Source organism: Mastomys coucha, unplaced genomic scaffold (assembly GCF_008632895.1).
Source record: "Mastomys coucha isolate ucsf_1 unplaced genomic scaffold, UCSF_Mcou_1 pScaffold9, whole genome shotgun sequence".
Taxonomy (NCBI): Eukaryota; Metazoa; Chordata; class Mammalia; order Rodentia; family Muridae; genus Mastomys; species Mastomys coucha.
The window spans coordinates 34,257,807-34,270,124 of NW_022196915.1; the positions used below are offsets into that span (position 1 = coordinate 34,257,807).

General features: G+C 42.6%; 1 protein-coding gene across 2 annotated transcripts in view; it reads right to left on the minus strand.

Annotated features, from left to right (window-relative positions):
* Atg14 (autophagy related 14) overlaps positions 1-7,186 on the minus strand; it is a 34,103-nt gene extending 26,917 nt beyond the window's left edge. Inside the window, exon 1 of one of the 2 annotated variants that reach the window (XM_031361697.1) lies at positions 6,921-7,186. In XM_031361697.1, the coding sequence (XP_031217557.1) occupies positions 6,921-7,141 (221 nt within the window). In that variant the 5' untranslated portion in view covers positions 7,142-7,186. The remainder of the gene's footprint in view (positions 1-6,920) is intronic. The other variant, XM_031361696.1, reaches the window with a different exon arrangement.
* Between the last annotated feature and the right edge of the window lie 5,132 nt (positions 7,187-12,318).

Consider the following 12,318-nt stretch of genomic DNA (forward strand, 5'->3'; position numbering starts at 1 on the left):
ATATATATATATATATATATATATATATATATATATATATATTCTGTACATTAACCTAGAAGACATTTTTTTGTTTGTTTGTTCATTTTTCTTTTTCTTTTTCTTTTTTGGTTTTGTTTTGTTTTTTTGTTGTTTTTTGAGACAGGGTTTCTCTGTGTAGCCCTGGCTGTCCTAGAACTCATTCTGTAGACCAGGCTGGCCTTGAACTCAGAAATCTGCCTGCCTCTGCCTCCCAAGTGCTGGGATTAAAGGCGTGTGCCACTACTGCCCAGCTATGTTCCCCTTCATAGCTAGTATTTACTTTTTTTTTTTAAAGAATTATTTATTTATTTTATGTATACATGTACACTATAGCTGTACAGATGGTTGTGAGCCACCATGTGGTTGCTGGGACATTTTGTTAAGTACAAAAATTTAAGATCTGCAAAATATCATGTGTCACATGGTCTCACCTTGACGGGAGAGGTAGACTATTAAAGACTATACACCATCTATCACAAAGCAGCTCTAGTGAGGGACAGCGAGACTTACATAGCCATGTTTCAGATCAATATCTTCAATGTTCAAATGCCAGATTTATACATAATTTTCTTTCTAAACGGTGCCTTTTGCACTCATGTATAATGATCTGCTTCACACTGTCTGTGCATGAGCAAGCTGTCATGGAGTTATCCCAGATGAGGAGCCACTGAAGTGACCTCCAAGAGCGAGTCTGCAGTGCTTACTCCAGGCACATCAGCCTCGGCACACTCTCAAGCATGGTGCAAGAAGACCTGGATTGTTAGAACTGACATGCTCAGTCATAAGCTTCGAGATTAACATGGAGCTGGGTGCTTTCACCTGGCTCTGAGCAGGACACCAGTCTAGTCTAAAACACCCACTAATATCTCTGAATTCCTAGTCTTGACCTCTAAAGCACTCTCTGGTAATTTCTACATGGAAACCTTGCCCTGCCAGCCATGCCAGCACTGCTCTGCCATGCTCAGGTAAGCACTAAGTGTGCTCAGTATCACCACATCTACTCAGAACCTGCCCTATCAACAGGGGACAGCAAATCCCAGACAGGCTTCATAATCACCAACTATTTTTTTCATCAAGAGCTCAATGCCTCTGGTGCTTTAAAGAGATTTGAGTATGACAGGCTTTGAAAACACTGGGTAGAAATATTGGCAGATGGAGAGAAGTCTTCAGAATGTTGGGCCTGGGGAATTATGGCGAAGTAGCAGCTGGAGCAGTCTGGAAATGAGAGGAACCTTGCTCACCGGCAACCGTCACACATAGCAGGTAGACAAGTCTAGGGTGCTGGCTCTTCTGGCTGTTCTTTAGGTGACTCATTAAAATGTTTGTGACCCTTTTAGATACATCTCAAATCTATCTATGAAAATCAAACTTTCTTTCCTGTTTTACACATGCAGTTAATAAACACAGTTAAGTTGTACACTGCCTCTGAGCCTGGTTCCTCATCTCTAAAATAAATTCATAATTTGAGAGGGTGTAGTACAGAAAAAGTATAACAATAAATAGGACAGCCTTTTATAAATTCTGAAAGGTGACTACTAAAAGAAAAATGCTGTGTTTTCTTAGCAACTCTGTACCTGCTGCTGGAATATAACTAACAAGCTGTGTGGGACAGGAGCTGGGGTCTGCAAGGACAAACTCATGCAGTAGAAAGATTGATAAATCTTCAGCTTCAGCTGCCTATAGTACTGAACTCTCAAGACAAGAGATTTCCTTTCTATTATAACTAAAGGCTTTCTAAGTTTCTTGTAACTGAATCTCTACAATGTTGGCTGGATTTATCTATAGTCAACAACAAAAATTGTATTAGCGGGGTCAGATGAGATGCCTCAGAAGTTAAAAGCACTGTCTACTCTTCCAGATGATCCGGGTTCAAGTCTCAGTACTCACAAATCAGCTCACAATTATCCATAATTCCTGTTCCAGAGGATCTGACACCTCTTCTGACCTCTGAAGTCAGCAGGCATGCACAAGGTGCACAAACATACATTCAGGCAAAATACCTATACACATATGAAAAATAATTTTTAGAGAAAAGTCTTAGCAAATATAGATCCTGTTCAGTCAGTCACCTGACACCCCAGAAACCATTTCCATGGGACACAGAAAATCAAAAAGATACTGGAGGGAAAACAGAGGCATCTAAATGCACTTTTGCCATGCATTTCCCTTGAAAACTATGGAGACATCTAAACTTTTTCCTTATCCCTTAAATTCAGCTCAACTTCCATCGTCCTGTACTTCTGCTTCTGGGTAAAAGACTCAAGCATGTATTTTTAAGTCATTGGTGAAGATAACAACCATTCCTAAAAAATGCTGAAACCTCACCATATCATATGGCCAGAAAATGGTCTTTCTTTCTCTCTGCTGCACACTAGGAAAAACCCTGGCTCCTAACACAGCAGGTAGACCCTCAGCTGCTCAGATCAACTTCCCACTCCCAGTCATCTACCTATCACAAAGCAATCAACAAGTGTTTCCTGGATTTGAGGAAAGAGATTACACAACCTAACAGTTTTCTATTGTGTAACAGTGCTATTTTGATAGTTAGGTAAACGAATAATCCAGAAAAAATGGGCTCCTGTTAAGACAGCATAAACATCCACCAGTACAAGATGCAGAGACTTTTCTGGAAGAACTGCTTCATACCTCAGGGCTGACAAACAGGAAACATGCTCCTCTTTGGTCCTTAGGACTAGATGGAAGTTAAAGTTCGGATGAAAGAAAATAGGTGTTGCTTTAAACAAGAGACAGGCAGAGATGAGACTGACAGTATCCTGGACAATAAAAAAGAAATGTCTCTATGTCTGTTAAACTCATACCATCCCCAAAAGTATCTACAGACACCTCAGCTAGGTTTTATGGCTAATGCCTATAGCCCCAGATCACAGCACTTGGAAGGCTGAGATGGGAGGATTACTCAAATTCAAGACTAGCCTGGGCTATGTAGTTCCAGATCATCTCCCAAAACCAAAACAACATGACACATTATTTCTTCCATGTGACCTAATTATTGCCATTTACTCTTTTTCCCCTGAACTGCCACCTCTTCAGCTGGTCTAGGTTAAACCAGGGTGCAATGGTGCTGTGAGACTCCAGGTTTTATTTCCAGTGCGAGAGAGGTTTTCATAAAGTAAAAGTAAAAGGAGCTAAAAGGCAAGTAGACTACGGAATTATTTACAAATGAGGCAGTAGCAGAAGCATCCTTTGTTCTCAAAGTTCAAGAGCTGCCAGAATCAGTTAAATGCTTGAAAGCAGGGCAGCCTTTATCCTCAGCAACTTGCCAGGGTAGTTGATCCATGTACTGACATCCAACTAGAGCTCTAAAAAGTGCCTGCTTATCAGGACAGTGGTCCTGGGCCTGAAGAGAGTCTTTCATCCTATTAGACACTGGGTACCACTGTGGCGCTCCTCTAAGGCATAAATGGCTGAGATGCTTGCTCTTCACTTTTCTGCTTCGTTAGGAAAATAAATCTGGCCAGGTGGTGGTGGCGCAAGCCTTTAATCCCAGCACTTAGAGGCAGAGGAAGGCAGATTTCTGAGTTCGAGGCCAGCCTGGTCTACAGAATGAATTCTTTCCCCCTCCCTCCTTCCCTCCCTCCCTCTCCCCTCTCTTGTGTGTGTGTGTGTGTGTGTGTGTGTGTGTGTGTGTATGTGTGTCTATGACTTCAGGCTCAGACCAGAAAACTGGAAAGGAATCCACAGGGTTGGGGGCAAAGAGGCTTTAAGAAATGGAGTGGAGGATGACAAAATGATCGTGATATGATCTATGATCATGGAAAGAATATCAATAACAGAAAGGTTCAAGTAGTTCAAGTAGAAAGGAGAAGGAATACAGGCAAGGGAAGAGAAACCAAAAAACTAAGCAGGTAAGAGATTATTATAATTGCAGTGGAAAATAAGACAAGAGTTTAAAAAACAGATTGACATGATCTTGCTTACTTTTATAAAGGTGAAAATCAAGGGTAGTCATGTATGCATACTAGACAGGATTACATGTAACTATATAGACCTGGAATGGCAAACAGACAGAGTCAAGATATTCTTTGGTGTTGGGCTGAATTAAACTGGCTTATGACTTAGAGAAAAAAGTAAAGTTCAAGAAAGCTCTCAGATTTTTGGCTTTAGTAACCAGTGGATTTTAAGAGATAATATAGTAGTCCTAGGATTGGCCAGTAGTTTCCTTTAATCCCAGCAGTTGTGATGCAGAAGCAGATCTGAGTTTGAGGCCAGCCACTATACTCAGAAACCCTGTCTCAAAAATACAACCAAGCAGGGCGGTGGTGGCGCATGCCTTTAATCCCAGCACTTAGAAGGCAGAGACAGGCGGATTTCTGAGCTCGAGGCCAGCCTGGTCTAGAGTGAGTTCCAGGACAGCCAGGGCTATACAGAGAAAACCCACCAAAAAAGTGGTCTTAGGAGGACTGAAAGACTGAATTCTTTAATCTGCTATATGAGGATACAATAGTTTACAAAATACCATCTTGTGATCAGACAATCAGTAAGTTATCAAATGGTGATAAGACAATAAATAAAGCACATTAAGTAGGAATAAGAGCATTAAAGGGTCCAAAGAATCTTTAATATATAAGCAGAGCTCTGAAGGAAACAGGAAGCAACCATGATTGCTATAAGAGTTCTTAGCTATCTGTTGGTAACTTCAAAGTCTCTGAGGCTGGAGTGTTCTTGAACTGACAGAGAAGCCAGGAAACCATTTTCTCCCTTAATAAATAAGGAAGAAAAATAACAAGAGATTAGGTCAGAGGAATTATATGCAGGACTTTGGCTCAAGGCTGCAGCTTTTGCCAGGTGGTGGTGGCACATGAAATTAGTCCCAGCACTCAGGAGGCAGCAGCAGACTATTTCAGTGAGTTTCAGGCCTGCCTAGTCTCCAGAGTGACTTCCAGGACAGTCTGGGCTTCACAGACAAACCCAGTCTCAAAGAATCAGGGCTGGGTATGGTGGTACATGTCTTTGCAGGTCTATCTCCGAGTTCCAGGCCAGCCTGGTCTACAAAGAGAGTTCCAGGACAGCCAGGAATGTTACACAGAGAAATCCTGTCTCAAAACAAAAACAATAACAAAACAAAACAGGATTGTAGCTTTCACTTTGGGTAAAGCAAAACCATCAGAAAGTATGAACAGAAGAATGGAGTGGCATTACTCCTGTAATGTGTTAATTACACATTGGCTAACAACCATCTGTAATGGGGATCTGATGCCCTCTTCTGCTGTGTCTGAAGAGAGTGACAGTGTACTCACATACATTAAATAAATAATTTTTAAAAAAAAAATTAAAAAACCACAAATAGGAGACAAAAGTTAAAGTCAAATACATATATTAGATAGCATGCTTGTCTGGGTTGGATATTCAAGACTGGTAGTGTTCACCATCTAGATGGTATTGAAATTACAAGAATAAATCTAGGAAAATGTAGATGCTAAATATTTCATAAGACTCAACAATGAGACATTCCCATCTCCTACCTGGTTTTGTTAAAACAAAAGTGGTTTAACTTTTAGAGCTGTAAAGTACTAAAATCATCAAGCGCATCCATAAAACAGCAATGAACTTTAAAAAATGTTACACCAATATTTTTTTGTTTGTTTGAGTTTTTTTTTGTTTGTTTTTTGTTTTGTTTTGTTTTTCTTCGAATCAGGATGTCTCTGTGTAGCCCTGGCTGTCCTGGAACTCACTCTGTAGACCAAGCTGGCCTCGAACTCAGAAATCCACCTGCTTCTGCCTCCCAAGTGCTGGGATCAAAGGCGTGCGCCACCACCGCCCGGCATCAATATTTTCATTAGAAAAAGAAGTGAGTCCCATTCATGCTCACAGGGATAATGGGAACTAAAACACCCCAAATTCACATGTTACATAGTCTTGCAGTTAAATGCACTGGAATATGGCTGCAGAATGTCTGGGTTTTAACTTTTTGGGACCTTGGGACAAGGCACTTACTATATGTACAGGGCTCCTTAGTAATCAGCAGGCAATAACTTGCATGGTTGTTGTAAAAGAATAAACACTTCAACTTTAGGACTAAAAATAATGTCTTAGCCAGGCATAGTATCATACACCATAGTAGCACACACACTTTTCCCAGCGCTCAGAAGCAGAGGCAGGAGGATCTCTCAGAGTTCCAAGCCAGCCAGATCTATATAGTGAGTTCCAGGACACCCAGAACTACACAGTGTGACACTGTCTCAAACAAACAAACTAACAAACAAACATACTAAAAACGTTACCTATCTTATTATAGTTGAAACAAAAGTTAGGAGACAAAGACTCTCCAGCTAAGCATTCATTTTTTTTTTTTATCTTAATTCAAAAGAAAGCCAAAATATTTTCCTTAGCACAGTTCTTCTAACTATGGACTTGCAACTCAAAAACACAGTCCCAAATCCCCAGTGGCAAAATCATCTTTGGGGTTACAAGAAGAAGTAACTTAGTCTTCGTCCTTGTTCACTTAGAGCTGTGTCCACCTGTGACACAGACAATCGGGGCTCAATCCCTCCTAACCAATTTAGTTCTCTGCGGATTACTTCTGTAAATATTTATTTATGTCTGAAGACGGGAAAAGGTAAAACTAAGCTTCTGAATGGGAGAACTAAGACTCCTCTACACTGACTTCTCCAGAAGAACTGTATTTCCTTTTCCCCAGTACCCAAGAGGACCGTAGAGAAACTCTCTGGTGGGTGATGGGAAACAACAACCTACGTTCACCTGGCACCCACCCCCACCCTGCCACAGGCAACAAAGCGCCGGCGCAGAGCAGCTCCATTCTCTTTCCCACACTTGCCGAGATCCTGGGCCCGGACTAGGGTGTCCAGCCTCCAGCCTCTGGTGGCTGGCCCAGAGGAAACATTGAAGCAGAAACAATAGGGCCGTGGCGGCCGCCGTACCTCTCCCGGTCGCGGCCGTCGAAATAGACGAAATCACCGCTCTGGACGCACTTGGCGCAAGTCAACCGCCGGCGAGTGGTATTGCACAGAGGACACCGCTCAACAGCCACGTAAAGCCCCTCGGCGTCGTCCACCGAGTCCACCAGGTCCCGTGCTAGCGCCCGCGGCCCAAAACCAGGAGCCTCGGGCGTCCAAGATCCCTTCCCACTGGGAGACGCCATGATGATCTGAGCTCAGGGCCAGTCACGTGGGATTTTGTTTTCATCCTGGTGCATCCTGGGGCTCGGAGGCGGGGCCTGGAGACAGGGGGCGTGGTCTAGGGGCCGGGGAGGGAGCGGGGCGGTCCAGAGGTTGGGGCGGGAGCCCAGAGGCGAATTGCCTAGGATTGAGCGGTCTTCTCCGCCTCCTTTCCAAACTCCGTGGCGGCTGCGCAGTTCAGCCCGTGGAGTGGAGCCAAGCGAAGGCTCTACGTTATGCAAAATATAGTAATAAGTGCCCCAAGCATTCTCAATGAAAGGTGCGGGAACAGAACAAGGGAATTAATTTCATTCATTAAGGTTACTTTAAGGTTTTGGGCTAAAACTACAAGGAGCAAGGTTGGGAGAGAGTTGGATCTCAGAACTAACTGAAGTTTGACTCACCTTCCTCCTTTAATAGCTGTGGAATTTGAAGAACACCTCTGCCCGACTTTGTCTTGGTTCGGGGACATAATTGCTGTACCTCCATAACCTTGAGGGTTGAGCAAAGACCTCCCATAGCAGGCTAACACTTCCCACATCAGTAAAGAAAAAAAAAACAAAACTGAAGGTGTAAATCAAAGCTGCATGTTTTTGAAATCAGGTTTTAGTGGATAGTGAGTGCTTCTACGTAGCATCCATTTCCCTCGAGTTCCAATCCTCCTGTGGCAGCCTTGTGAGCTAACTAACGGATTGCAAACGTGTAATCCCAGAAATCTAGCTTTAAGCACAGCCAGAAAACTGAATTCTATTGGCTTTTGTCCTTTCCTACCCTCGGGCCATGCTCTAAGAGAATTTGAACTCAATAGTTAGGATATCCTCTTAAGATTCTTCAGAAAGAGGTAGCTTATAGCATGTTGTTAGACATGCCTCTAAACCATAGAAGGGAACAGAAGTGAGGTCGCAGGTTCAGTTGGACCAATGATTCTCAAGGATGGCATCATCCAGGTGTCCAACAATGGAAACTCTGAACTACTTCTCCCTCAAGTCACACTCCCAGCTCTCAGAGCTGCCTGCTGGGTACCAACTGATGTTTTCCTCTTGAGAAGTCTGCCTTAGTAAAGACAGGATCAATAGTCATACAGGGCCTAGAGCCTGGGTTATAGGAGCCAATTGCCTGACAACCTTCTTGTGTCTTTCATCAAAGTTGGTAACTACAACCTGGCTAGATCTTTGCCCCTTCTCCAGGGTCTGTTTAAATACAATTGGGATTAGAAAAGTAATCCCCTGGGGCTGGAGAGATGGCTCAGAGGTTAAGAGCACTGACTGCTCTTCCAGAGGTCCTGAGTTCAATTCCCAGCAACCACATAGTGGCTCACAGCCATCTGTAATGGGATCTGATGCCTTCTTCTGGTGTGTCTGAAGACAGCTATAGTGTACTCACAGACAAAATAAATAAATCTTTAAAAAAAGAAAAGAAAGAAAAGTAATTCCCCCCCAAATCAAACTCCTTGTATCATTTTCCAAATAGTTTTCCCTAAACATGAATGGTTTCTGAAAGTTTAAAATTTTAAAGTAAACAATTTTATGTAGTCATTTCAAGATGACCATATAAATTTTTATAATTTTAAGGGTTGGGATTGTGAGGGATATTCCTGGTTGTCAACTTGACTACATCACAGCTGTGATCCAGAACTTGAGGCATAATGGGCATGAAAAGCTTAGGACCAGCCATAGTAGTACATACCTTTAATCCCAGGAGACACAGGTAAGCAAATCTTGAGTTCAAAGCCAGCCTGGGACAGAGCAAGTTCCAAGTAAAGAATAGCTTAGGGGCTGGTGAGATGGCTCAGTGGGGAAGAGCACTGACTGCTCTTCGGAAGGTAATAAGAGTTCAAATCCCAGCAACCACATGGTGGCTCACAACCACTCGTAATGAGATCTGACGCCCTCTTCTGGTGAGTCTGAAGACAGCTACAGTGTACTTACATATAATAAATAAATCTTGGGCCCGGCGGTGGTGGCACACGCCTTTGATCCCAGCACTTGGGAGGCAGAGGCAGGCAGATTTCTGAGTTCGAGGCCAGCCTGGTCTACAGAGTGAGTTCCAGGAAAGCCAGGGCTATACAGAGAAACCCTGCCTCAAAAAACCAAAAAAAAAAAAAAAAAAAAATAGCTTAGGTTCAGACGTGGTGGTTCACGAGTTTAATATGGGTCATACCTTCTCCTGGAGGCCTACATAAGGACAATGGAAGAAACACCCAGCCTCATGGCACTGAGCAAGTACTGGCCTCTTAGACTTCCCATTCACAGCTGGTCATTGTTGGGTTAGGTGGACTGCAAACTGTAAGTCATTCCAATAAATTCCCTTAATATGTAGAGACATCGTCAAAGTTCTGTGACTTTAGAGAACCCTGAATAAATAGGGATATTTCATTGGCTCTCCCAAGGTGACCTTCATAGTATTTGTTACTACAGGCTTGTGATACTATCTCTTCTATACGTCAGAAGACAAAATATTATACATGAATTTCTACTGATAACTGTGATATTGCAGATAGTATCCAGAGATGCAGTTACTCAAAATTTCAATGTATTGCTGTCTTCAGAGAATGCTTTTTAATGCATTATATGTTTACGAAAATAATCCATTTAATGCTCCAGTCTAGCAAAACCTGAAGTATTTCAGATTCTGAAACAAGTTCATTTTTCTATATTTTTTAAGTTTAAATAATGCATGAGTCACCACATTCTTTGTCAAAATATCACAGGAGGCTGGGTGGTGGTGGTGCATGCCTTTAATCCCAGCACTTGGGAGGCAGAGGCAGGCAGATTTCTGAGTTCGAGGCCAGCCTGGTCTACAGAGTGAGTTCCAGGACAGCCAGGACTACACAGAGAAACCCTGTCTCAAAAAATAATAATAATAATGCATGAGTCATTTTAAGCAAAAAATTTCCTTTATTTTTTTAAATTTTCACTTCTCAAGCATGGTTCTTCACATGGAACCACACAGGTGCACTTTGGGCTACATAACAGGTTCTGTTTCAAAAACATACAAACAAACAAAAAACAAACACCCCTCACCCCCAAATCCACAATCCTGTTAGCATAATAGCAGGAAATAACAGAGGCTGCTGGCCAATGGCAAACATGGGAGACTACTACAGTAAGTGTAGAAGTGTAGTTTTCGGTTAGGGTTAGGGTTAACCGGGTGGTGGTGGCGGCGCACATGCCTTTAATCCCAGCACTTGGGAGGCACAGACAGCCGGATTTCTGAGTTCGAGGCCAGCCTGGTCTACAGAATGAGTTCCAGGACAGCCAGGGCTATACAGAGAAACCCTGTCTTGAAAACCAAAAAAAAAAAAAAAAAAAAAAAAAAAAAAAAAAGTGTAGTCTTCGACAAAGAAGAGTTGTTCTACTAGTTTCCAGCTTTAACACTCAGGAAGTAATTAGAGAGAAAATCTCCATCATTGTTGTTCTTACAATCTTAGGTGTCAATAATCATTATGACATGACTGACATGGATTTATAGCACTGAAAACACAGATCAGACACCCTCCCTTGAGAAATATCATTCAGTCCATAATCGTCTCTCAGCAACAGCCATCAACCCAGTGAGTGCTGTGAATTGGTTCTTTAGGTAGCATGGAACTTGTGCTAGTTTGGAATTAGTATCTGACATTCTTGTGGACAGAAAGCAAAGAAGAGGGTTGTCTTAGTCAAGGTTTCTATTCCTGCACAAACATCATGACCAAGAAGCAAGTTGGGGAGGAAAGGGTTTATTTAGCTTACTTCCACATTGCTGTTTATCACAAAGGAAGTCAGGACTGGAACTCAAGCAGGTCAGGAAGCAGGAGCTGATGCAGAGGCCATGGAGTGATGTTCCTTACTGGCTTGCCCCTCCTGGCTTGCTCGGCCTGCCTCTTATAGAACCCAAGACTTCTAGCCCAGGGATGGCACCACCCACAGGGGGCCTTACCAGCTTGATCACTAATTGAGAAAATGCCTCACAGCTGGATCTCATGGAGGCACTTCCCCAACTGAAGCTCCCTTCTCTGTGATAACTCCAGCATGTGTCAAGTTGACACACAAAACCAGTCAGTACAAAGGTTAATGGAAACTGGTATGGTTAAAAACTATTGAAAACAGGTATGGTGATGCACACATATCACTTGGCAATCTATCACTTGGGAGACTAAAGCAGGAAGACCTTAAGTTCAAGGCCACCCTGAGCTAGCAGCAGACCATGTTTTAAAAACAAGGCAAAACCCAAACAAAAACAACAACCTGTGAGTGTGTGAATAACTTGAAATATCTGGAGTCCTAAGACCCTTCCTTCAGAGATACAGAGCTTTAAAGGAAGCAAGAAGGAGATCTGACCATGGTTACCTGATTTGACTCTAGGCCTAAAGAGAGAGAAGATCCAAAAGAGGGTCAACTAGAATTCAGGATCATGGATGAGTTATATGGCTTTTATTAAACAACAACATAACTACTTGGGAGGCAGAGGCAGGATTTCTGAGTTTGAGCCCAACCTGGTCTACAGAGTGAGTTCCAGGACAGCCAGGGCTACACAGAGAAACCCTGTCTCAAAAAGCCAACCACCCCCACACACACACACAACTGACTTCAAGGATGTGGAGGGTCACCCACAGCACTGTCTGAGGGAATGGGAATGGGTTCAGCACCAGATGCAAGATGCTCCTCAAAAGTTAGGGAATCACCACACAGTCTAGCGATTCCAATGTATAAACCCCTCAAGAGACCAAAATTGGGTATAAAGTGCAGACTGGAATTGCAGCAGCAATTATCATGGTGAAGAAATGGAAACAGGCTATGTGGCCACAAATGGGTTGAAATCTCAGTGTATGCACACAATACAGAATTACTCACCCAAAAAGGATGGAATTTGGATGTGCCTCAACAGTTAAAGAGAAAGGCATATACACAAAAGTCATGTGTTTAGAGGTAAAAGGCTATCTTTAGATAGAACATCCAAAAGAAAAAATATATATATATAAAAAATAGAGCATCCAAAATCGGTAAATCTATGAAGACAACAAAGGCTAGAGGCTGCTGGGAAATATAGGAGGCTGTATTTCAATGATACAGGGATTTGTCTGGAACAACAAAATGTCTTACAGCTGGACGAAGTGGTGTAGGCATATTTAAGACCACTAAATGTACAAAATGCCCCCAACAGTTAAAAAAAAAAAAAAAGT